General features: G+C 45.6%; 1 protein-coding gene across 1 annotated transcript in view; it reads right to left on the reverse strand.

Annotated features, from left to right (window-relative positions):
- The window catches only part of ryr1b (ryanodine receptor 1b (skeletal)), a 229,908-nt gene that overhangs the window by 135,798 nt on the left and 67,540 nt on the right, over positions 1 to 26,570 (reverse strand). Inside the window, exons 23-37 of the mRNA XM_046316567.1 lie at positions 26,309 to 26,392; positions 25,773 to 25,932; positions 25,413 to 25,560; positions 24,387 to 24,592; positions 23,482 to 23,656; positions 21,902 to 22,110; positions 17,848 to 18,191; positions 13,919 to 14,048; positions 13,187 to 13,347; positions 12,375 to 12,540; positions 12,078 to 12,164; positions 9,093 to 9,319; positions 3,512 to 3,703; positions 3,082 to 3,334; positions 688 to 1,242 (exon numbers count right to left, since the gene is read on the reverse strand). Of these exons, the coding sequence (XP_046172523.1) occupies positions 688 to 1,242; positions 3,082 to 3,334; positions 3,512 to 3,703; positions 9,093 to 9,319; positions 12,078 to 12,164; positions 12,375 to 12,540; positions 13,187 to 13,347; positions 13,919 to 14,048; positions 17,848 to 18,191; positions 21,902 to 22,110; positions 23,482 to 23,656; positions 24,387 to 24,592; positions 25,413 to 25,560; positions 25,773 to 25,932; positions 26,309 to 26,392 (3,097 nt within the window). The remainder of the gene's footprint in view (positions 1 to 687; positions 1,243 to 3,081; positions 3,335 to 3,511; positions 3,704 to 9,092; positions 9,320 to 12,077; positions 12,165 to 12,374; positions 12,541 to 13,186; positions 13,348 to 13,918; positions 14,049 to 17,847; positions 18,192 to 21,901; positions 22,111 to 23,481; positions 23,657 to 24,386; positions 24,593 to 25,412; positions 25,561 to 25,772; positions 25,933 to 26,308; positions 26,393 to 26,570) is intronic.

The following is a 26,570-nucleotide window of genomic DNA, read 5'->3' on the forward strand; positions in this document are numbered from 1 at the left end:
TAGGGGTATTGTCTATTGTCTAGGGGTTTTTGTATTGTCTAGTTTTTGTATTGTCTAGGGTTTTTGTTTCTAGGGGTTTTTGTATTGTCTAGGGGTTTTTGGTTGGTTTTCTAGTCTAGGTGTTTATATGTCTATGTTCTCAATCAGAGGCAGCTGTTTATCGTTGTCTCTGATTGGGAACCATATTTAGGTAGCCATATTCCTTGGTTATTTTGTGGGTTGTTATTCTATGTTTAGTTGCCTGTTTGCACTAGTCATATAGCGTTTTGTTCAGTGTTCGTTCTTTTCATTAAAATATTTATGTTACGCTGTGCCTTGGTCTCTTCATTGTGACAGAAAGTGTAAAAACAGATCAAACTATTGTCCTTTTTCTGGGCTGCTAATTGCTTTGCCTGAAAAGAAAATCTGTGAGGCCCTCTGTTGAATTTTAAAATCCTGATGTGGCCCTTGAGACAACATTATTGCCCATCCCCTGTCCTATGTGGTGATGCGAAGACCTCATTTCAAGTCTTTTCAGTTAGACTTAAAAATATTTAAAAAATTACAAAAATTAAAAGCCTGCTCCGAACGACTCTTCGTTCAGTGGCCATGATTGTGTTAAATAGACATTGCAGGGGCCTCTGACTGGGGCCTCCAAAATCACTAAGACCAGCCTTAGTACACACATGGCTGTCAGAAGAGACTCACCTGCAGTTTGACAGACTCTGGTAGTTTCATCTGCAGTAGTCCCTCCTCCAAAGCCGCCTCTTCCTTCTCCAGCTCCAACTCGATCGCCGCTACCTCCTCTTCTGTCATCACATTTTCCTCCCCGTCTTCCTCTTTCTCCTTCTCCTCCTCCTCGTGTTCCTTCTCCCCTTCCTCCTCCTCCGCCTCCCCCTCCTCTTCTTTCTCGAGGTGTTTCAGTTCCTCATCCTCTTCTTCCTCCTCCCCTACTCCTTCATCATCTGCCTCCTCCTCTTCTTTCTCCTTCACTTCTTCACCCTCTTCCTTGGCGGTAGCATCCTCTGCCTCGTCTCCCTCCTCCACCTCCTCTTTCTTCCCAGCGAACACATTGGGGTCGATCATCTTGAGGATGTGTTTGACGTCTTCATCGTTGAAGATGCCCATGATGAGGAGAGTGCTGATGAGCTTCAGGATTGGGACGAAGTGGAACTCTACGCTGCCCCCTACTGGGTCTCTCATAGCCTGGCTACCATCCAGAACCGCCTCTGTCAACATGCTGATGGCTTTCGTCTTCAGTTCCTGAGGAACGGGCAGGAGAGAAGAGGGTTACAAAGAACATGACTTAAAATGAGTGAATAACTAGCTGTTTTACCAACCCATCTAACCCTGGTCTCCGGCCTTATTTCACTTGACTCTGAATAACTAGCTGCTTTACCAACCCATCTAACCCTGGTCTCCGGCCTTATTTCACTTGACTCTGAATAACTTGTTAGATGTATTGGATGGGGGCAAATAAACCCCCTTAAGTCGTATTAAATAGTTCATTAAATAGCTCCCCGTGTGTTTACGCTTAGACACTTCCTGTTTCTTGCATAGGCTCCGTGAGACTGTACTGTGGTCACCGATTGCAGCAATGCGTCTAGACAGTGTTTTTTTCCCCAGACAGGATCCATGAACAAGAGAAATCGTCACCGAAATCGTCTGTAAAAACACAAACTAACTCAACTCCACCATTGAAAGCTTAGACTCACGGACAAGAGTGTGTTGGGTTGTTTAGTACTACGACAGTTGTCTGAAGTCGCTGATGCAGAAATCCCAATTCTTCTCACAAAACTGGCTGTCCAGACGGTTTAAGCCACAAACTTATACGAACGCATCACCGACTGCTGAGGAACGTTTAACACCAACTTGTTTTGCTCTACGACACACACAATGTTCCAACATCTAGTGGAAAGTCTTCCCAGAAGAGTGGAGGCTGTTATAGCAGCAATGTTCCAACATCTAGTGGAAAGCCTTCCCAGAATAGTGGAGGCTGTTATAGCAGCAATGTTCTAACATCTAGTGGAAAGCCTTCCCAGAATAGTGGAGGCTGTTATAGCAGCAATGTTCCAACATCTAGTGGAAAGCCTTCCCAGAAGAGTGGAGGCTGTTATAGCAGCAATGTTCCAACATCTAGTGGAAAGCCTTCCCAGAATAGTGGAGGCTGTTATAGCAGCAATGTTCTAACATCTAGTGGAAAGCCTTCCCAGAAGAGTGGAGTGTTAGGCTGTTAACATCTAGTGGAAAGCAATGTTCAGCAATAACATCTAGTGGAAAGCCTTCCCAGAATAGTGGAGGCTGTTATAGCAGAATGTTCTAGTGGAAAGCCTTCCCAGAATAGTGGAGGCTGTTATAGCAGCAATGTACCAACATCTAGTGGAACGCCTTCCCAGAAGGGAGGAGGCTGTTATAGCAGCAAAGGGGGACCGACTCCATATTAATGCCCATGAATTTTGTCGAACAGATGTCCACATATTTTCGGTCATGTAGTGTAGCTTGATGGTCCAAGCTAGTAGTATCTTAAATATAATATATGAATCCATTTGAATTTGTGACCCCCAAGCCCTCGCTCTCCGATGGGTATGGGAGACTCGCACAGTGATTTTGATTTTTTTTTAATGTGGCTCCCTCAGAAATATTAGTGAGCACCACTGGCTTAGACCTACAGCGGTTTGAACAAATGTCTGTACATACACCAGATTCAGGCAAAAGAGCTTACCTTCATTTACCTTAATTTGTACACTGTGTGTCTTGTTGCATGTAATTTATTACAAAAACAGAAAGATGTGGAATAGTTTGTGATTGTGAAAGCTCATGGTCGAACTAATGGACACATCTTGTGGTACCAGGCTGTATTCTCATTTGAGAATGGCTTGAGAAACCTAGAACGAATGGTGTTGGGGCTAATGGACACAAAACAAATGGTCACACATACACCTCCCCACCCACACCACGTTCTCGTAACAACACACACCTATGGTAATGCTTTTTTCCTTGTCACCCATCTCAAAGGCCTGGTGTACCAAAGCCACACAAGAAGCTCTGACTCACTGGGCTGCATTGATGAACATTGATTTGAGCTGAATTTAAGTGACTTACCTGAAGAGGGAAGACGGGGCTGAGAGTGTACAGGTCAGGATCCGTCCCAACAAAGTTGATGGTTGAGAAGTGCAGCTTGGGTCTAAGACAGGTAGTTAACCCCACCCCAGGAAGGTCAGAGGCCTTCTCAGCGTCAGGGTACAGGGTGATGCTGAGGGTCTCGGCGGACATGGGCACAATGAACTCCCGGTTGGTACCCAGCCGTGCCCGTTTAGCTGACTCCAGGTGGATGGAGATCAGCAGGTCGTAGAACCTGGACAGGGAGAGAGATTAAAGGTAAAAGATCATATTACCTGGAGACTGAGATCTTGACAATAAAAGATTATTACATTGTAAATTCATTTTGTGCACAATTTTTTTTTTTTATAGTGTCTTGTAAGTTAATGTGTTAGACACAGAGATAAAACAATCAATGATATCAGATCTGTACCCGCTGCGAAGGGGACCGGGCAGGTAGGTGTTCTCCATGGCGTAGAAGAGCTGTGATTCGTCAACGTGCGAGCAGAGGGCGTGTGCTACACGGTTGTTGCCCAGAGCGCAGACAGCACAGTACAACATCAGAGTATGGAAGTGGAACTTCAGCAGATCCAGGCGCTCAGACAACTCCAGGATGTCTATACACCTACAGGAAGGGATTAGAACCTTTACACAGGGTTTAGGGTGTAAAGGAGCGCATGTAAAGATAACGTCAACTCGAAGCAATGAGCCCAATCAGTCCTCCATGGCCCTGTTTATACCTGCTTCTAACATGCATCATTTTTCTTCTTGATCTTTTCTACATTCTGATTGTTGATCACATTTTTTTCACAGGTGTAGATGATTAAAAGAAGCATTGTGATGTGATCTTCTGACCATCTCCGGGGATGGGGATGGGGATGCGGGGGGAAGATCAGGGACATATTGTTCCTGCATATCAATCTAGCGTGAACAGATCTGGATGGTCAAATCGTTTAAATCATCACATCATTTTGTTTGTATTTTTACCCTTCTTTCTCCTCAACTGAAAGATATCCAATTGGTAGTTACGGTCTTGTCCGATCGCTGCAATTCCTCTATAGACTTGGAAGAGGTGAAGGTTGAGAGCCACGTGTCCTCCGAAACGCGTACGCTAATGAGAGTTATGGTACATTTCAGTAGTGAGACCGGTTTGTGTTTCCAGGAGGATTAATGAGAGCTTCAGCACATATATATATTTTTTTTTGTGCAGTTTTTGGAGGCCAACGAGATAGCTGACGACCACGGAAGAGCGGTGTTTCTATCAACCGTGGGTTCAAAGACATTCACACTGCTGAAAGATTTGGTAGCGCCGAAGATACCGGCAGAGGCTAGCTTCCAGAAGCCCATTTCAGCTCTGAGAGACATTTATGCGCCAAAATGGAATGTGTTGAGCGAGAAGTATGATTTTTTTGGAATAGGAAACAGTTGTTTGGGAGAGCTGAGTTAGCTGAGTATATAGCATCGCTAAAGGGACTGGTGGCTACATGTGAGTTTGGGGTTGCAGATGAGGGAGCAGCTAGTTTATTGAGTTGCCAGTAAGGAGCTGCGTGGCAAGATGTTGGCATACTGGGTGAATTTAACATGGGCAAAAGTATTGGACATTGTCAACAACTCGGAGTGCACAGCCCGGAGTATTCAGAAATTCCAGCAGACACCGAGTCAGTTGAGAACCGATCAGTTGACCACAAAATGGTAGGGTCATCAACCTGGATCCAACAGGGAGAAACAGTGGATGTCAGACCAGAGGGGGGAGACGTCAAGGCCCTGTTTTCGCTGTTTGGGGACAGGACATTCACAGCACACCTGCCATTACAAGGAGTTTCAATGCAGAGCGTGCCTGGAGACTGGACATCTTGAAAGAGCTTGCAGGGGGAACTGCGGGGAACAGCGCGTTTTCTAAACAACGCTCTCAACAAGTGCACTCTAATCTAGTAAAGGGGTTCACAGGTCAAGTTGAGGAGGCAGAACTGCTATTGTTTGTAGGCTCTGGCACAGTCAGAAATCAACAGTCAGAAATCAACAGTCAGAAATCAACAGTCAGAAATCAACAGTCGGAAATCAACAGTCAGAAATCAACAGTCGGAAATCAACAGTCGGAAATCAACAGTCGGAAATCAACAGTCAGAAATCAACAGTCGGAAATCAACAGTCGGAAATCAACAGTCAGAAATCAACAGTCGGAAATCAACAGTCGGAAATCAACAGTCGGAAATCAACAGTCAGAAATCAACAGTCAGAAATCAACAGTCGGAAATCAACAGTCAGAAATCAACAGTCGGAAAATCAACAGTCAGGAGAGAACTTGGGGACTTTTTACTGTGTGTAGTGATCGTGAGTATGTGAAACCTTACATGGTCATGGTGAGACGTAAACGGTGGGGGGGGGGAATAAAGATGGAAGCAGATACTGGGGCTGCCATGTTTTATTTTCTCAGAGAAGCCGTACAACAGCAGATTTTAAAGAAGCATCAACCGCAACCATGTAATGTTGTTTTGAGAAGTTACTCAGCTCAGCCGATTCAGTTATTGGAACAGCTGGAGGTTAAAGTGAAATGACACCTCTATTAGTGTGAAAAGCGGAGAGTCCCGTGCTAAACGCGGTGGTGGGCTGGATTCAGCACCTCAAATTAGATTGGTGAAGAGTGAACCATGTGTCAGATTCAGTTGCCCAGCTGTGCGATAAATATGCTGAGGTGTTTAGTGGTGCACATTGGTGTGTAAAACAGTTCACAAAGTTAGACCTTACACAGGCCTACCAGCAAGTGGGGAGGTAGATCAAGAGGCAATGCATTTCCAGCCTATTAACACGTTGAAGGGTTTATACCAGAGGAGTAGACTGCCTCAAGAGTATCACGCGCTCCAGCTATATTCCAACGTTTTATTGGGCCAGGTCTTATAGGGTTTACCTGGGGTTGTGTGCTTTCTAGATGGCATTCTTATGTCACAGGGAAATCGGGCAGAGGACCGCTTAGAGAACATAGAAGCAGTGTTAAAGTTGGCTGCAAAAACGTGGGCTAAGAGTAAACAGGGACTCGTCTTTTCAGTCTAGTGTCACTTACTTAGGTCACAGGATAGACGAACATGAGGCTACATCCAGGATAGACTAATGGGCTACATCCAGGATAGAAAAACGGGGGCTATATCCAGGATAGACTAACATGGGCTATATCTGAGATAGACTAATGGGCTATATCCAGGATAGACTAACAGGGGCTATATCCAGAATAGACTAACAGGGGCTATATCCAGGATAGACTAACAGGGGCTACATCCAGGATAGACTAATGGGCTATATCCAGGATAGACTAATGGGCTATATCCAGGATAGACTAATGGGCTATATCCAGGATAGACTAACAGGGGCTATATCCAGGATAGACTAACAGGGGCTATATCCAGGATAGACTAATGGGCTATATCCAGGATAGACTAATGGGCTATATCCAGGATAGACTAATGGGCTATATCCAGGATAGACTAACAGGGGGCTATAGCCAGGATAGACTGACAGGGGCTATATCCAGGATAGAATAACAGGGGCTATAGCCAGGATAGACTAACATGGGCTGCATCCAGGATAGACTAACATGGGCTATATCCAGGATAGACTAACAGGGGCTATAGCCAGGATAGACTAGCAGGGGCTGCATCCAGAATAGACTAACAGGGGCTACATCCAGGATAGACTAACAGGGGCTATAGCCAGGATAGACTAGATAATAATAGACAGGATAGACCCCCCCACACACGCCAGTAAAGTAATATTGGCTGGTGATGCCTCACCCTAACGGGGTGGGTGATGTCATCTCACACACGATGCCTGGCGGTAGTGAGAGGCCTAATTGCATTTGCTTCACGCAATCCGAACTATTGAAGTGTCATCTTTAGATGTACTTCCCATTTTTTAGCTAAGAACGTCGCCAGGGAAACTACCAAGGACAAAAGTTTGGCAAAAGTGAAGCATTTCACACTGACAGGGTGACCTAACCACGTTACTGGTCCGGAACTAAAGCCTTATTGGGTGAGAAGGGATGAGCTCCCTGGAGAAAGTGATGGTGGGTTGTGGGGTATGAGAGAGCGGTGGTGTCGGGCTACTCTACAGAGGAGCTATGGGAAAACCACTGGGGTGTGGTCAAAATGAAAGGTCTTGCAAGGAGTCACTTTTTGGTGGCCCAGGTTAGACTCAGACATGGTATACATTCTGTATTCATCTGGACCTTCTTTGGACACTGTGCTAACAAACCGCCGAATGAGCTTCAATGCCATACAACTCTCCTTCTGAGGCCTCCAACTGCTTTTAAATGCAAGTAAAACTAAGTGCATGCTCTTCAACCGATTGCTGCCCGCACCCTCCCGCCCGACTAGCAACACGACTCTGGACAGAGTCCCATAGGGCGGCTATGACAATGTTTGTGTTGGTAGTAGTATGAGTTGAGATTATGCCGGTTCATTGTTTAGTTTAGCTAGCTTGTCTAAACAAAAGGTGTGTCTGAGGGTGATTACGGCCATCTACTGTATTTCATGACGGCAGCCTAGTGGTTAGAGCGTAGAGGCGGCAGGGTAGCCTAGTGGTTAGAGTATAGAGGCGGCAGGGTAGCCTAGTGGTTAGAGTGTAGAGGCGGCAGGGTAGCCTAGTGGTTAGAGTGTAGAGGTGGCAGGGTAGCCTAGTGGTTAGAGTGTAGAGGCGGCAGGGTAGCCTAGTGGTTAGAGTGTAGAGGTGGCAGGGTAGCCTAGTGGTTAGAGCGTAGAGGAGGCAGGTAGCCTAGTGGTTAGAGCGTAGAGGCGGCAGGGTAGCCTAGTGGTTAGAGTGTAGAGGCGGCAGGGTAGCCTAGTGGTTAGAGTGTAGAGGTGGCAGGGTAGCCTAGTGGTTAGAGCGTAGAGGAGGCAGGTAGCCTAGTGGTTAGAGCGTAGAGGCGGCAGGGTAGCCTAGTGGTTAGAGCGTAGAGGCAGGGTAGCCTAGTGGTTAGAGCGTAGAGGCGGCAAGGTAGCCTAGTGGTTAGAGCGTAGAGGCGGCAGGGTAGCCTAGTGGTTAGAGCGTAGAGGCGGCAGGGTAGCCTAGTGGTTAGAGCGTGGAGGCGGCAGGGTAGCCTAGTGGTTAGAGCGTAGAGGCGGCAGGGTAGCCTAGTGGTTAGAGCGTAGAGGCGGCAGGGTAGCCTAGTGGTTAGAGCGTAGAGGCGGCAGGGTAGCCTAGTGGTTAGAGCGTAGAGGCGGCAGGGTAGCCTAGTGGTTAGAGCGTAGAGGTGGCAGGGTAGCCTAGTGGTTAGAGCGTAGTGGTTAGAGGCGTTGGACAGGGTAGCCTAGTGGTTAGAGCGTTGGACTAGTAACCGGCAGGGTAGCCTAGTGGTTAGAGCGTTGGACTAGTAACCAGCAGGTAGCCTAGTGGTTAGAGCGTTGGACTAGTAACCAGCAGGTAGCCTAGTGGTTAGAGCGTTGGGACTAGTAACCAGCAGGTAGCCTAGTGGTTAGAGCATTGGACTAGTAACCAGCAGGTAGCCTAGTGGTTAGAGCGTTGGGACTAGTAACCAGCAGGTAGCCTAGTGGTTAGAGTGTTGGACTAGTAACCAGCAGGTAGCATAGTGGTTAGAGCGTTGGACTAGTAACCAGCAGGCAGCCTAGTGGTTAGAGCGTTGGGACTAGTAACCAGCAGGTAGCCTAGTGGTTAGAGCGTTGGGACTATTAACCAGCAGGTAGCCTAGTGGTTAGAGCGTTGGGACTATTAACCAGCAGGTAGCCTAGTGGTTAGAGCGTTGGACTAGTAACCAGCAGGTAGACTAGTGGTTAGAGCGTTGGACTAGTAACCAGCAGGCAGCCTAGTGGTTAGAGCGTTGGGACTAGTAACCAGCAGGTAGCCTAGTGGTTAGAGCGTTGGGACTAGTAACCAGCAGGTAGCCTAGTGGTTAGAGCGTTGGGACTAGTAACCAGCAGGTAGCCTAGTGGTTACTGTTCTCCTCAGGTATGTACAGGGCCATCATGGTGAGGCGTTAGGATTAGCATGGACAGTGTGTTGTATCTAACCTGTTCTCCTCAGGTATGTGCAGGGCCATCATGGTGAGGGGTTCGGTACACTCCACCATCCAGCCCAGCCTCTCGCTGACCCTGCCGACCTCTGGGTCCAGGAAGTGGTTGGGCATGCGGGACCAGATGACGGGGGTCAGCATCTGAATGTCCAGCCGAGGAGGACACTGGGGCACTGGGTTCTTACGCTCACTGCGGAACATGGCTGCTGAGATTGGCATGATGTTCTGAGAGGAGAAGAAGACGTAATGGTGTTATGGTCAAACACACCTCATTAAGGGGAGTGGTTTTCTGGTAGGAGAGCAATAAGGGGAGTGGTTTTCTGGTAGGAGAGCAATAAGGGGAGTGGTTTTCTGGTAGGAGAGCAATAAGGGGAGTGGTTTTCTGGTAGGAGAGCAATAAGGGGAGTGGTTTTCTGGTAGGAGAGCAATAAGGGGAGTGGTCTTCTGGTAGGAGAGCAATAAGGGGAGTGGTTTTCTGGTAGGAGAGCAATAAGGGGAGTGGTTTTCTGGTAGGAGAGCAATAAGGGGAGTGGTTTTCTGGTAGAAGAGCAATAAGGGAGTGGTTTTCTGGTAGGAGAGCAATAAGGGGAGTTGTTTTCTGGTAGGAGAGCAATAAGGGGAGTGGTTTTCTGGTAGGAGAGCAATAAGGGGAGTGGTTTTCTGGTAGGAGAGCAATAAGGGGAGTGGTTTTCTGGTACGAGAGGAATAAGGGGAGTGGTTTTCTGGTAGGAGAGGAATAAGGGGAGTGGTTTTCTGGTACGAGAGGAATAAGGGGAGTGGTTTTCTGGTAGGAGAGCAATAAGGGGAGTGGTTTTCTGGTAGGAGAGCAATAAGGGGAGTGGTTTTCTGGTAGGAGAGCAATAAGGGGAGTGGTTTTCTGGTAGGAGAGCAATAAGGGGAGTGGTTTTCTGGTAGGAGGAATAAGGGGAGTGGTTTTCTGGTAGGAGAGCAATAAGGGGAGTGGTGGTTTTCTGGTAGGAGAGCAATAAGGGGAGTGGTTTTCTGGTAGGAGAGCAATAAGGGGAGTGGTTTTTTCTGGTAGGAGAGCAATAAGGGGAGTGGTTTTCTGGTAGGAGAGCAATAAGGGGAGTGGTTTTCTGGTAGGAGAGCAATAAGGGGAGTGGTTTTCTGGTAGGAGAGCAATAAGGGGAGTGGTTTTCTGGTAGGAGAGCAATAAGGGGAGTGGTTTTCTGGTAGGAGAGCAATAAGGGGAGTGGTTTTCTGGTACGAGAGGAATAAGGGAAGTGGTTTTCTGGTAGGAGAACAATAAGGGGAGTGGTTTTCTGGTAGGAGAGCAATAAGGGGAGTGGTTTTCTGGTAGGAGAGCAATAAGGGCAGTGGTTTTCTGGTAGGAGAGCAATAAGGGGAGTGGTTTTCTGGTAGGAGAGGAATAAGGGGAGTGGTTTTCTGGTAGGAGAGCAATAAGGGGAGTGGTTTTCTGGTAGGAGAGCAATAAGGGGAGTGGTTTTCTGGTAGGAGAGCAATAAGGGGAGTGGTTTTCTGGTAGGAGAGCAATAAGGGGAGTGGTTTTCTGGTAGGAGAGCAATAAGGGGAGTGGTTTTCTGGTAGGAGAGCAATAAGGGGAGTGGTTTTCTGGTAGAAGAGCAATAAGGGGAGTGGTTTTCTGGTAGGAGAGCAATAAGGGGAGTGGTTTTCTGGTAGGAGAGCAATAAGGGGAGTGGTTTTCTGGTAGGAGAGCAATAAGGGGAGTGGTTTTCTGGTAGGAGAGCAATAAGGGGAGTGGTTTTCTGGTAGGAGAGCAATAAGGGGAGTGGTTTTCTGGTAGGAGAGCAATAAGGGGAGTGGTTTTCTGGTAGGAGAGCAATAAGGGGAGTGGTTTTCTGGTAGAAGAGCAATAAGGGGAGTGGTTTTCTGGTAGAAGAGCAATAAGGGGTGGTTTTTCTGGTAGAAGAGCAATAAGGGGAGTGGTTTTCTGGTAGGAGAGCAATAAGGGGAGTGGTTTTCTGGCAATAAGGGGAGTGGTTTTCTGGTAGGAGAGCAATAAGGGGAGTGGTTTTCTGGTAGAAGAGCAATAAGGGGAGTGGTTTTCTGGTAGGAGAGCAATAAGGGGAGTGGTTTTCTGGTAGAAGAGCAATAATGGGAGTGGTTTTCTGGTAGGAGAGACAATAAGTGGAATGGTCAGTGGTTTTCTGGGGGTTCAGGAGAGCAATAAGAATAGAAAGGAGAATGGTTTTCTGGTAGGGAGCAATAAGGGAGTCTGGTTTTCTGGATAGGAGAGCAAGGATAAGGGGAGTAGGAGAGCAGGAGGAGGGGAGGGTTTTCTGGTAGGAAAAGAGCAATAAGGGGAGTGGAGGAGGAGGAGGAGGAGGAGTTTTCTGGTAGGAGGGAGCAATAAGGGGAGTGGTTGTCTGGTAGGAGAGCAATAAGGGGAGTGGTTTTCTGGTAGGAGAGCAATAAGGGTAGTGTTTTTCTGGTAGAAGAGCAATAAGGGGAGTGTTTTTCTGGTAGAAGAGCAATAATGGGAGTGGTTTTCTGGTACAAGAGCAATAATGGGAGTGGTTTTCTGGTAGAAGAGCAATGAGGGGTTCAGGAGAGACAACAGTAGTGGAATGGTCATCAACAGGAACTCATACTGAGGGGTTCAGGAGAGACAACAGCAGAATAGAAAGGAGAATGGTGTGGTTCAGAGAATGGGACAAGGTCAGACGTGTGAGTCTGGAGTACTTTAGGATGAGGGAGTGAAAAGGGAGGGGGAGGATGTGGAGGAGGAGGAGGAGGAGGAGGAGGAGGAGGAGGAGGAGGAGGAGGAGGAGGAGGAGTACTTTAGGATGAGGGAGTGGAAAGGGAGGGGGAGGATGTGGAGGAGGAGGAGGAGGAGGAGGAGGAGGAGGAGTACTTTAGGATGAGGGAGGAGGAAAGGGAGGGGAGGAGGATGTGGAGGAGGAGGAGGAGGAGGAGGAGGAGGAGGAGGAGGAGGAGGAGGAGGAGGAGGAAGAAAAAAAAGGAGGAGGAGGATTCTGACCCTGAGTTTCCCCAGCTCCAGCTGTACCATGTTCTGACTGGAGGGCTGGACGAACACAGCAGGAAACAGCTTTGTGTTGGGCTCCACCTGGAAGAAACAAAATACCTCTGTCAACAACAACTCACCCCCAGTCATCCTCAGTGGCATAGCCAACATAGGAGTCTCACCACACACACCTGATACTACACACACCCACACACCCACACACACCACACACCCACACACACACACACACACACACACACACACACACACACACACACACACACACACACACACACACACACACACACACACCTGGTAGAAGGTGTTTATCTCCTTCCCATTGGCTGTGAATGTCATGAGGCCTGTTGCCAGGTCGACCAGGCAGCCAACCACAGTGTCCTCCTGGCTGAACCTGGCCTGCTGGGAGCTGTTGCCGATGTCTCCTCCCCACACCATGTAGCAGTTACTATGCTTCATACTGTAGACACAGACCAGTTATAACCTGTTACTAGCATCCATGACCTCTCTGCCCCAGACCATATAGCAGTTACTACACCTGCATTGCTTGCTGTTTGGGGTTTTAGGCTGGGTTTTTGTACAGCACTTTGAGATATCAGCTGACGTAAGAAGGGCTATATGAATACATTTGATTTGATTTATTGGATCGGCAAGTAGCCTAGTGGTTAGAGCGTTGGACTAGTAACCAAAAGGTTGCAAGGTTGAATCCCAAGTTGACAAGGTAAAAATCTGTCCTTCTGCCCCTGAACAAGGCAGTTAACCCACTGTTCCTAGACCAGTTAACCCACTGTTCCTAGACCAGTTAACCCACTGTTCCTAGACCAGTTAACCCACTGTTCCTAGACCAGTTAACCCACTGTTCCCAGGCCGTCATTGAAAATAAGAATGTGTTCTTAACTGACTTGCCTAGTTAAATAAAGGTTCAGATAAAATAAATAAATAGCAAGCTTCTGTCTATAAATGTGAGCTGCTCAGTACTTTGTTTCTACAAAAAAAATCATATTGTAGGGACAAAGACACAATGTGTTTCTAGAAATCCCTCACTGTAAACACAGAAACAGTGAAACACACAGTGTCCCTCCAGGTAGACGTGTGATGTCACTTACCTGTCGTGGATGTTGCCCTTGTCGTCTCCAACGGTCAAGGTGACGTTCCGGACCTTGGAGAGGTCAAAGTTGGGGTCGTACATGTGGTAGTCGGGGGTTACCCAGCCGATCCACACCCCAGTGGGCTCCTGGCCAGCGAAGATTCTCACCGAGTAGTAGTACTGCAGATACACAGGGGGGGGGGGGGCGTTCAGGGTTAAGGTGCATGCTGGGAAATCTAAGAGTACGGAACTCTGGAACGGTCAGGATTTGGGTTCCAGTAAACCTTCCCAGGATTGCCTGTCCTCTGTGTGTGTGTGTGTGTGTGTGTGTGTGTGTGTGTGTGTGTGTGTGTGTGTGTGTGTGTGTGCGTGTGTGCGTGCGTGTGTACGTGTGTGTGTGTGTGTGTGCGTGTGTGCGTGTGTACGTGTGTGCGTGAGTACGTGTGCGTGTGCGTGTGTACGTGTGCGTGTGCGTGTGCGTGTGTGTGTGTGTGTGTGTGTGTGTGTGTGTGTGTGTGTGTGTGTGTGTGTGTGTGTGTGTGTGTATGTGTGTGTACGTGTGTGTGTGTACGTGTGTGTGTGTGTGCGTGCGTGTGCGTGTGTGTGTACGTGTGTGTGTACGTGCGTGCGTGTGTACGTGTGTGTGTGTGTGTGTGTGTGCGTGTGTGTGTACGTGTGTGTGTGCGTACGTGCATGCGTGCGTGTTTGTGTGTGTGTGTGTGTGTACGTGTGTACGTGTGTGTGTGTTCACCGTGGTGGTATTCTGGATAATCTCCACATCATCTCTGTCATCTGGGACCACGTCCTGCTGTAACCGTGGCACCAAGGGAGGGGTTGGGGGAGGGTTGATGGTAGCTGCCTTCTTAGCCCTAGCAAACAACCTGGACACAGTGGAGAAACAGAGTATTTATTTGCCTTCGTGTAACCAGATAACCAGATAACCAGATAACCAGATAACCAGATTAACAGATTAACAGATAACCAGATAACCAGATAACCAGATTAACAGATTAACAGATTAACAGATTACCAGATTACCAGATAACCAGATTAACAGATTACCAGATTACCAGATTACCAGATTACCAGATTACCAGATTACCAGATAACCAGATAACCAGATTAACAGATTACCAGATAACCAGATTACCAGATTACCAGATTACCAGATTACCAGATTACCAGATTACCAGATTACCAGATAACAGAACACATTCTATTTGATGTATTGATCTTCTCGCTGTAGTTGACTGAAATAAACCCCCCGGCTATAGGTCTCTGCTATTCAGTATCCTTAATGATCCTCATCTCTACCCTCTGTTCTCCTCTACACATCCTCATCAGTCACTACTAACCCTCTGTCCTCCTCTACACATCCTCATCAGTCACTACTAACCCTCTGTTCTCCTCATCAGTCACTACTAACCCTCTGTCCTCCTCTACACATCCTCATCAGTCACTACTAACCCTCTGTCCTCCTCTACACATCCTCATCAGTCACTACTAACCCTCTGTCCTCCTCTACACATCCTCATCAGTCACTACTAACCCTCTGTTCTCCTCATCAGTCACTACTAACCCTCTGTCCTCCTCTACACATCCTCATCAGTCACTACTAACCCTGTTCTCCTCATCAGTCACTACTAAATAAAGGTGTTCTCACTCACCTGGTTAAATAAAGGCCTACCTGGTTAAATAAAGGTGTTCTCTACTGGTCTACCTAAATAAAGGTGTTCTCTAACTACCTGGTTAAATAAAGTTCTCTACTGGTCCTATGGTTAAATAAAGGTGTTCTCCTGGTTACCTGGTTAATAAAGGTGTTCTCTACTACCTGGTTAAATAAAGGTGTTCTCTACCTGGTTAAATAAAGGTGTTCTCTACTGGTCTACCTGGTTAAATAAAGGTGTTCTCTACTGGTCTACCTGGTTAAATAAAGGTGTTCTCTACTGGTCTACCTGGTTAAATAAAGGTGTTCTCTACTGGTCTACCTGGTTAAATAAAGGTGTTCTCTACTGGTCTACCTGGTTAAATAAAGGTGTTCTCTACTGGTCTACCTGGTTAAATAAAGGTGTTCTCTACTGGTCTACCTGGTTAAATAAAGGTGTTCTCTACTGGTCTACCTGGTTAAATAAAGGTGTTCTCTACTGGTCTACCTGGTTAAATAAAGGTGTTCTCTACTGGTCTACCTGGTTAAATAAAGGTGTTCTCTACTGGTCTACCTGGTTAAATAAAGGTGTTCTCTACTGGTCTACCTGGTTAAATAAAGGTGTTCTCTACTGGTCTACCTGGTTAAATAAAGGTGTTCTCTACTGGTCTACCTGGTTAAATAAAGGTGTTCTCTACTGGTCTACCTGGTTAAATAAAGGTGTTCTCTACTGGTCTACCTGGTTAAATAAAGGTGTTCTCTACTGGTCTACCTGGTTAAATAAAGGTGTTCTCTACTGGTCTACCTGGTTAAATAAAGGTGTTCTCTACTGGTCTACCTGGTTAAATAAAGGTGTTCTCTACTGGTCTACCTGGTTAAATAAAGGTGTTCTCTACTGGTCTACCTGGTTAAATAAAGGTGTTCTCTACTGGTCTACCTGGTTAAATAAAGGTGTTCTCTACTGGTCTACCTGGTTAAATAAAGGTGTTAAATAAAGGTGTTCTCTACTGGTCTACCTGGTTAAATAAAGGTGTTCTCTACTGGTCTACCTGGTTAAATAAAGGTGTTCTCTACTGGTCTACCTGGTTAAATAAAGGTGTTCTCTACTGGTCTACCTGGTTAAATAAAGGTGTTCTCTACTGGTCTACCTGGTTAAATAAAGGTGTTCTCTACTGGTCTACCTGGTTAAATAAAGGTGTTCTCTACTGGTCTACCTGGTTAAATAAAGGTGTTCTCTACTGGTCTGTTCTCTACCTGGTTAAATAAAGGTGTTCTCTGTTCTCTACTGGTCTACCTGGTTAAATAAAGGTGTTCTCTACTGGTCTACCTGGTTAAATAAAGGTGGTCTACCTGGTTAAATAAAGGTGTTCTCTACTGGTCTACCTGGTTAAATAAAGGTGTTCTCTACTGGTCTACCTGGTTAAATAAAGGTGTTCTCTACTGGTCTACCTGGTTAAATAAAGGTGTTCTCTACTGGTCTACCTGGTTAAATAAAGGTGTTCTCTACTGGTCTACCTGGTTAAATAAAGGTGTTCTCTACTGGTCTACCTGGTTAAATAAAGGTGTTCTCTACTGGTCTACCTGGTTAAATAAAGGTGTTCTCTACTGGTCTACCTGGTTAAATAAAGGTGTTCTCTACTGGTCTACCTGGTTAAATAAAGGTGTTCTCTACTGGTCTACCTGGTTAAATAAAGGTGTTCTCTACTGGTCTACCTGGTTAAATAAAGGTGTTCTCTACTGGTCTACCTGGTTAAATAAAGGTGTTCTCTACTGGTCTACCTGGTTAAATAAAGGTGTTCTCTACTGGTCTACCTGGTTAAATAAAGGTGTTCTCTACCTGGTTAAATAAAGGTGTTCTCTACTGGTCTACCTGGTTAAATAAAGGTGTTCTCTACTGGTCTACCTGGTTAAATAAAGGTGTTCTCTACTGGTCTACCTGGTTAAATAAAGGTGTTCTCTACTGGTCTACCTGGTTAAATAAAGGTGTTCTCTACTGGTCTACCTGGTTAAATAAAGGTGTTCTCTACTGGTCTACCTGGTTAAATAAAGGTGTTCTCTACTGGTCTACCTGGTTAAATAAAGGTGTTCTCTACTGGTCTACCTGGTTAAATAAAGGTGTTCTCTACTGGTCTACCTGGTTAAATAAAGGTGTTCTCTACTGGTCTACCTGGTTAAATAAAGGTGTTCTCTACTGGTCTACCTGGTTAAATAAAGGTGTTCTCTACTGGTCTACCTGGTTAAATAAAGGTGTTCTCTACTGGTCTACCTGGTTAAATAAAGGTGTTAAATAAAGGTGTTCTCTACTGGTCTACCTGGTTAAATAAAGGTGTTCTCTACTGGTCTACCTGGTTAAATAAAGGTGTTCTCTACTGGTCTACCTGGTTAAATAAAGGTGTTCTCTACTGGTCTACCTGGTTAAATAAAGGTGTTCTCTACTGGTCTACCTGGTTAAATAAAGGTGTTCTCTACTGGTCTACCTGGTTAAATAAAGGTGTTCTCTACTGGTCTACCTGGTTAAATAAAGGTGTTCTCTACTGGTCTACCTGGTTAAATAAAGGTGTTCTCTACTGGTCTACCTGGTTAAATAAAGGTGTTCTCTACTGGTCTACCTGGTTAAATAAAGGTGTTCTCTACTGGTCTACCTGGTTAAATAAAGGTGTTCTCTACTGGTCTACCTGGTTAAATAAAGGTGTTCTCTACTGGTCTACCTGGTTAAATAAAGGTGTTCTCTACTGGTCTACCTGGTTAAATAAAGGTGTTCTCTACTGGTCTACCTGGTTAAATAAAGGTGTTCTCTACTGGTCTACCTGGTTAAATAAAGGTGTTCTCTACTGGTCTACCTGGTTAAATAAAGGTGTTCTCTACTGGTCTACCTGGTTAAATAAAGGTGTTCTCTACTGGTCTACCTGGTTAAATAAAGGTGAAATAAATAAATACATAAACAAAGTCACTACTAACCCTCTGTCCTCTGGTCTACCTGGTTAAATAAAGGTGTTCTCTACTGGCCTACCTGGTTAAATAAAGTCACTACTAACCCTCTCTTCTTGCCCTTCTCTGACATCGCGTCCTTCTCTATCTCGGGCGTCTCCTTGGCGACAGATGGTTCCTTTTCCTTCTCTTCCTGCTCCTTCTTACTGGCCGACTTCTTCAGAACCTCAAACTCAGAGTCCGGCTCCACCTCCAGAACCTCGTCCTCGTGGATGGTCATAGTGCGGGTCAGCGGCGTGGTCCCGGCTGTGATCTTGAAGACCTCGTCAAACTCCACGGGCATGCTCAGGCGGAGGAACAGCATGTCAGTGTTGGCATTCTGGGAGCCGAACGTCTTGTGGGTCAGCTTCAGGCAGGGAGCGCTGTCCACTGTCCCGTCCACGCGGGACACCTGGATGGGGAGAGAAGAAGAGTAAAGAATCGAGAAGAAGAAGAGCGAAGAAGAGCAAAGAGGAGAGGAGAAGAGTAAAGAATAGAGAAGAAGAAGAGCGAAGAAGAGCGAAGAGGAGCGAAGAAGAGCAAAGAGGAGAGAAGAAGAGTAAAGAATAGAGAAGAAGAGAAAGAAGAAGAGCGAAGAGAGAAGAAGAGGAAGAGGAGAGAAGAAGAGGAGAGCTCCATGAACAACAGTTACAGAGAAATACTGGATAACTCCTAGATCACTAAAGAAATCTCCGGTCTCCTCACTAGAACCTCCTGCTAAACGTATTCCCTGCAAATGCCAAGTATCACTTACTATTGTTGAGTATCTCAAGTCATACCTAACCGCAATCAACATACTCTGGAAGTATCATATTTCTACAATGGATTACTCAATATATGTAGCTTCTACTGCTTCTGCTGTATATTTGAAACAGAGCACTTCAGTCGCATTTCATTTTAGAGGTCCAGTACAGTAACACAATGTGGCGGGATGATTCCCTCTCTATCTCTAACTGAATAAGGATGATTCCCTCTCTATCTCTAACTGATTAAGGATGATTCCCTCTCTATCTCTAACTGAATAAGGATGATTCCCTCTCTATCTCTAACTGAATAAGGATGATTCCCTCTCTAATTAAAGCCTCTAACTGATTAAGGATGATTTCCTCTCTATCTCTAACTGAATAAGGATGATTCCCTCTCTATCTCTAACTGAATAAGGATGATTCCCTCTCTATCTCTAACTGAATAAGGATGATTCCCTCTCTAATTAAAGCCTCTAACTGATTAAGGATGATTTCCTCTCTATCTCTAACTGAATAAGGATGATTCCCTCTCTATCTCTAACTGAATAAGGATGATTCCCTCTCGAATTAAAGCCTCTAACTGAATAAGGATGATTCCCTCTCTATCTCTAACTAACTAAGGATGATTCCCTCTCTAATTAAAGCCTCTAACTGAATAAGGATGATTCCCTCTCTATCTCTAAATGAATAAGGATGATTCCCTCTCTATCTCTAACTAACTAAGGATGATTCCATCTCTAATTAAAGCCTCTAACTAACTAAGGATGATTCCCTCTCTATCTCTAACTAACTAAGGATGATTCTCTCTCTAATTAAAGCCTCTAACTGAATAAGGATGATTCCCTCTCTATCTCTAACTGAATAAGGATGATTCCCTCTCTAATTAAAGCCTCTAACTGAATAAGGATGATTCCCTCTCTATCTCTAACTGAATAAGGATGATTCCCTCTCTATCTCTAACTAACTAAGGATGATTCCCTCTCTAATTAAAGCCTCTAACTGAATAAGGATGATTCCCTCTCTATTTCTAACTGAATAAGGATGATTCCCCTCTCTATCTCTAACTAACTAAGGATGATTCCCTCTCTAATTAAAGCCTCTAACTGAATAAGGATGATTCCCTCTCTATCTCTAACTAACTAAGGATGATTCCCTCTCTAATTAAAGCCTCTAACTGAATAAGGATGATTCCCTCTCTATCTCTAACTAACTAAGGATGATTCCCTCTCTATCTCTAACTAACTAAGGATGATTCCCTCTCTAATTAAAGCCTCTAACTGAATAAGGATGATTCCCTCTCTAATTAAAGCCTCTAACTAACTAATGATGATTCCCTCTCTATCTCTAACTGAATAAGGATGATTCCCTCTCTATCTCTAACTGAATAAGGATGATTCCCTCTCTAATTAAAGCCTCTAACTGATTAAGGATGATTTCCTCTCTATCTCTAACTGAATAAGGATGATTCCCTCTCTATCTCTAACTGAATAAGGATGATTCCCTCTCGAATTAAAGCCTCTAACTGAATAAGGATGATTCCCTCTCTATCTCTAACTAACTAAGGATGATTCCCTCTCTAATTAAAGCCTCTAACTGAATAAGGATGATTCCCTCTCTATCTCTAACTGAATAAGGATGATTCCCTCTCTATCTCTAACTAACTAAGGATGATTCCATCTCTAATTAAAGCCTCTAACTAACTAAGGATGATTCCCTCTCTATCTCTAACTAACTAAGGATGATTCTCTCTCTAATTAAAGCCTCTAACTGAATAAGGATGATTCCCTCTCTATCTCTAACTGAATAAGGATGATTCCCTCTCTAATTAAAGCCTCTAACTGAATAAGGATGATTCCCTCTCTATCTCTAACTGAATAAGGATGATTCCCTCTCTATCTCTAATGAACTAAGGATGATTCCCTCTCTATCTCTAACTGAATAAGGATGATTCCCTCTCTATCTCTAACTGAATAAGGATGATTCCCTCTCTAATTAAAGCCTCTAACTGAATAAGGATGATTCCCTCTCTATCTCTAACTAACTAAGGATGATTCCCTCTCTAATTAAAGCCTCTAACTAACTGAGGATGATTCCCTCTCTAATTAAAGCCTCTAACTAACTAAGGATGATTCCCTCTCTAATTAAAGCCTCTAACTAACTAAGGATGATTCCCTCTCTAATTAAAGCCTCTAACTGATTAAGGATGATTCCCTCTCTATCGCTAACTAACTAAGGATGATTCCCTCTCTAATTAAAGCCTCTAACTGATTAAGGATGATTCCCTCTCTAATTAAAGCCTCTAACTGATTAAGGATGATTCCCTCTCTATCTCTAACTGAATAAGAATGATTCCCTCTCTATCTCTAACTAACTAAGGATTCCCTCTCTATCTCTAACTGAATAAGGATGATTCCCTCTCTATCTCTAACTGAATAAGAATGATTCCCTCTCTATCTCTAACTAACTAAGGATGATTCCCTCTCTATCTCTAACTGATTAAGGATGATTCCCTCTCTAACTAACTAAATGATTCCTCTAACTGATTAAGGATGATTCCCTCTCTATCTCTAACTGAATAAGAATGATTCCCTCTCTATCTCTAACTAACTAAGGATTCCCTCTCTATCTCTAACTGAATAAGGATGATTCCCTCTCTATCTCTAACTGAATAAGAATGATTCCCTCTCTATCTCTAACTAACTAAGGATTCCCTCTCTATCTCTAACTGATTAAGGATGATTCCCTCTCTAATTAAAGCCTCTAACTGATTAAGGATGATTCCCTCTCTATCTCTAACTGAATAAGAATGATTCCCTCTCTATCTCTAACTAACTAAGGATTCCCTCTCTATCTCTAACTGATTAAGGATGATTCCCTCTCTAATTAAAGCCTCTAACTGATTAAGGATGATTCCCTCTCTATCTCTAACTAACTAAGGATTCCCTCTCTATCTCTAACTGAATAAGGATGATTCCCTCTCTATCGCTAACTCACTAAGGATGATTCCCTCTCTAAGCAGAAAGAATCTTGAAATGCATTTGATGTAAGAAACGTGCTATATAAATGAAGTTTGATTTGATTTCAATAAGTTAGACTCAACGAACCCTGTCAGATACATGCTACCCCAAATCGTATTATCCTGGTCATTAAGTCAACTACCACAATGTATTGGTGGTTATTGGGTCAGTACCTCAATGTGTTGGTGGTTATTGGGTCAGTACCTCAATGTGTTGGTGGTTATTGGGTCAGTACCTCAATGTGTTGGTGGTTTTTGGGTCAGTACCTCAATGTGTTGGTGGTTATTGGATCAGTACCACAATGTGTTGGTGGTTATTGGGTCAGTACCTCAATGTGTTGGTGGTTATTGGGTCAGTACCTCAATGTGTTGGTGGTTAGTTGGCACAGGGGCGAACTGTGGCAGGCTCTTGCTGAACCACATGGTAATGTCTCTCTTCATGTTGATGGCAAATGGTTCGAAGCCCTCCTGGAGACCACAGATGGCGAAGTAGCGCAGACTGCTGACGTTCTGACCCAGGTTGATCCTGCCCACCTGGGACAGGCCCAGGGTGCACACTGGGATGAAGCCTGAAGAGGTAGAAGAGGAGAGTTGGGTTCACTACATACAGCAGTGCACTACATTACACCAAGGCCCATAGGAAAGTGGAGCTGAAGGAGAGTTCATTACACCAGGGCCCTTAGGGAAGCTGAGCTGCAGGAGAGTTCATTTGACCAGGGCCCTTAGGGAAGCTGAGCTGCAGGAGAGTTCATTTGACCAAGGCCCATAGGGAAGCTGAGCTGCAGGAGAGTTAATTTGACCAAGGCCATTAGGGAAGCTGAGATGCAGGAGAGTTCATTTGACCAAGGCCCATAGGGAAGTGGATCTGAAGGAGAGTTCATTTGACCAAGGCCCATAGGGAAGTGGATCTGAAGGAGAGTTCATTTGACCAGGGCCCATAGGGAAGTTGAGCTGCAGGAGAGTTCATTTGACCAAGGCCCAGAGGGCAGTTGAGCTGCAGGAGAGTTCATTTGACCAAGGCCCAGAGGGAAGTGGATCTGAGGGAGAGTTCATTTGACCAAGGCCCAGAGGGAAGTGGATCTGAAGGAGAGTTCATTTGACCAAGGCCCAGAGGGAAGTTGAGCTGCAGGAGAGTTCATTTGACCAGGGCCCAGAGGGAAGTTGAGCTGCAGGAGAGTTCATTTGACCAGGGCCCATAAGTGGAACTTCCCTTCAGGTTCTAAAGCAGGTCCTGGAGATCTATAGCGCATTCAGCATTTTATTCTGGCCCAGCACTGGTGCACCTGGTTTACCCAATCAACTAATGTTTGAACCATCTGTGTTACTGCTTTAATGGAACCATGCGGGTTCCTGCTGCACACCCATGAGCTCCCCAGACCTATAGAGCCTATATTAAACCACCATGTAGTTCCTCAGACTTATAGAGCCTATATTAAACCACCATGTAGTTCCTCAGACCTATAGAGCCTGTATTAAACCACCCATGAGCTCCCCAGACATATAGAGCCTGTATTAAACCACCCTGTAGCTCCCCAGACCTATAGAGCCTGTATTAAACCACCCTGTAGCTCCCCAGACTTATAGAGCCTGTATTAAACCACCCATGAGCTCCCCAGACATATAGAGCCTGTATTAAACCACCCATGAGCTCCCCAGACCTATAGAGCCTGTATTAAACCACCCATGAGCTCCCCAGACCTATAGAGCCTGTATTAAACCACCCTGTAGCTCCCCAGACCTATAGAGCCTGTATTAAACCACCCTGTAGCTCCCCAGACCTATAGAGCCTGTATTAAACCACCCATGAGCTCCCCAGACCTATAGAGCCTGTATTAAACCACCCATGAGCTCCCCAGACCCCTAGAGCCTGTATTAAACCACTCATTAGTTCCCCAGACTCCTACATGGTGTATATTGAACCACGACAACACCACTATTACCTTCCCCTATCTCGATGTCCTTGAAAGCCATGTCTGAGCCAGAGTCGCTGATGAGCATCTCTCCGTTCAGGGTGAACATGATATTTTGTTCGGTCAGGTCGATCATGCACCCCACCACGTCACCCGACTGCCACTGGCGACCAAACGGGTCATTGCCCACGTGCCAGCGCTGGGCCTGGAGGGACAAACAAAAATAAAAGTTATATAAATATGAAACTATGAAAAAGTAAAATAAAATGTACAGCTACACAGAGACACAGTAACTCGTATGCTTTCATCATTAGTTTGGGCTAGTAGCACAGTAACTCGTATGTTTTCGCCATTAGATTGGGCTAGTAGCACAGTAACTCATATGCTTTCATCATTAGCATAGTAGCATTAGTAGCTAGTAGCATTAGTAGCATAGTAGCATTAGTAGTTAGTAGCATTAGTAGCTAGTAGCATTAGTAGCATAGTAGCATTAGTAGTTAGTAGCATTAGTAGTTAGTAGCATTAGTAGCTAGTAGCATTAGTAGCTAGTAGCATTAGTAGCATAGTAGCATTAGTAGTTAGTAGCATTAGTAGTTAGTAGCATTAGTAGCTAGTAGCATTAGTAGCTAGTAGCATTAGTAGCATAGTAGCATTAGTAGTTAGTAGCATTAGTAGCTAATAGCATTAGTAGCTAGTAGCATTAGTAGCTAGTAGCATTAGTAGCATAGTAGCATTAGTAGTTAGTAGCATTAGTAGCTAATAGCATTAGTAGTTAGTAGCATTAGTAGCTAATAGCATTAGTAGCTAGTAGCATCGGTAAAGAGAATCGTCTCCGTTGTCCGTCATCAGTTTTCTTGAAATCCCAGTGTGTCCCTAGCCTAACCCAGACAGCCAATGTGATTGACTTCTTTAGACTGCCAGTGTTTGTGACATACCGTTTTTCCGTTGAAGACCCAGGCCAGCTCGTCTGCTCCCAGCTCATTGTCAGCCCTGACGTTGGGTCGGGCCCAGCCCACTCTCATCTCTTCGGTCGTCACCGCCTCAAACTCAAAGTACCACTTCCCAGACGTGACCGCGTAGGACTTCTCAGCACGGAAGATACGTACCTTATCCCCCCGCACGTCATCCAGGCCGAGGCCAGCTAGAGAGAGAGAGAAAGAGAGATGGAGAGAGAGAGAGAGAGAGGGGGAGGGAGACAGAGAGAGGAGAGGAGAGAGAATGAGAGAGAGAGGGAGAGGGATAGAGAGAGAGAGAGGGGGAGGGAGGGGACAGACAGGGAGAGAGAGAGAGAGAGAGAGAGAGAGAGAGAGAGAGAGAGAGAGAGAGAGAGAGAGAGAGAGAGAGAGAGAGAGAGAGAGAGGGAGGGGAGACAGGGAGAGAGGGAGAGAGAGAGAGAGAGAGAGGAGAGAGAGAGAGAGAGAGAGAGAGAGAGAGAGAGAGAGAGAGAGAGAGAGAGAAGAGAGAGAGAGAGAGAGAGAAAGAGGGGAGACAGAGACAGGGAGAGAGAGAGAGACAGAGAGAGAGAGAGAGAGGAGAGAGAGAGAGAGAGAGAGGAGAGAGAGAGAGAGAGAGAGAGAGGAGAGGAGAGGAGAGGAGAGAGAGAGAGAGAGAGAGAGAGAGAGAGAGAGAGAGAGAGAGAGAGAGAGAGGAGAGAGAGGGAGAGAGAGAGGAGAGGAGAGAGAGAGAGAGAGAGAGAGAGAGAGAGAGAGAGAGAGAGAGAGAGAGAGAGAGAGAGAGAGAGAGAGAGAGAGAGAGAGGAGGGAGAGGAGGGAGAGAGAGAGAGAGAGAGAGGGAGAGAGAGGGAGAGAGAGAGGAGGGAGAGAGAGAGAGAGAGACGCAGAGAGATGCAGAGAGATGCAGAGAGAGAGACAGAGAGACAGAGTGAGACAGAGAGAGATATTTAAGTATGGAGACTTCATTTCTCCTCCTGTCCTTCTGAAGACAAAACACTATAGACTCACTGCTCTCCTGGTCTGGAGGCTCGATGTTGTATCCGTAGCCAATGAGAGTGCGCACAGCGTTGTTGACGCTGTCTCGGTTGGTCTTCTTGGTTCTCTCATCCAGCAGGTTATAAGGAACCAGACGGGGGTTACGCTTGTTCATGATGTCCTGGGGCACAGGAAGAAAACAAGCATATAATTCACCATCATCATTTATTTTTTATTTCTTTATAGTGTTACTTATATCAACACCTGTATGGGGAGTTTTTTGTGGTATCAGCTATGGACATACTATTTGGCTTCGTGCTAATAACACAATATAGACTGAAGGAGAGGGTGATAATGTTAATGGTTGTTGATTCTCTTGGAGGATTTTATTACCTGCACGATGCTGTACGTCCAGCCCTGGCGCACGCGGTCCCGTGCCCACACGTTGTGACCGTTCTCCGCCAGCTTCTCCACCAGCTGGTTTTGATTGGGCGTCAGCTTGACGTGGTTCAGATCCAGGGGGGCGGGCTTAAATCCATTGCTCATTATATAGCTGAGAGAGGGAAGAGCAGGGAGGGGAGGAGAGTGTGAGATATAGATTTCTATTGGCTGTAGTGTAAAGGGAGGGAGGAAGGAAGGAAGGAAGGAAGGAAGGAAGGAAGGAAGGAAGGAAGAAGGCGGGGAGGGCAGGAGGGTGGGTGGATGGAGGAAGGGAGGGAGAGAGGGAGAGAGAGAGAGGGAGAGAGAGAGAGGGAGAGAGGGTGGGTAGGAAGATGGAAGGAAGAGAAAATGGGAAGATGGGAGGAAGAGAAAATGGGAAGATGGGAGGAAGGAAGGAAGGAAGGAAGGAAGGAAGGAAGGAAGGAAGGAAGGAAGGAAGGAAGGAAGGAAGGAAGGAAGGAAGGAAGGAAGGGAAGGAAGGGACTTACGTCTTTGGCATCTTGATGATCTTCAGGTTCTCCTCTGCCTTCTCATCCCCCATGCCCACATGGCAGCCCAGGGCCAGCAGAGTCCTGGAGGAGCACAGAGATACACACATTGACACATTACAGACCACCTGGAGACCTTTACACACACAGGGATACACACTTTACAGACATTACCTTTACATTATTCCTGAACTAAAAAAAAACGTTAAATTGCCATTCTCTGGCTTTGGGAAACCAGCCAAGGGCTCAGCACATGTGTTAT

This window comes from Oncorhynchus gorbuscha, linkage group LG19 (genome assembly GCF_021184085.1).
Source record: "Oncorhynchus gorbuscha isolate QuinsamMale2020 ecotype Even-year linkage group LG19, OgorEven_v1.0, whole genome shotgun sequence".
In the NCBI taxonomy this organism is placed as follows: Eukaryota; Metazoa; Chordata; class Actinopteri; order Salmoniformes; family Salmonidae; genus Oncorhynchus; species Oncorhynchus gorbuscha.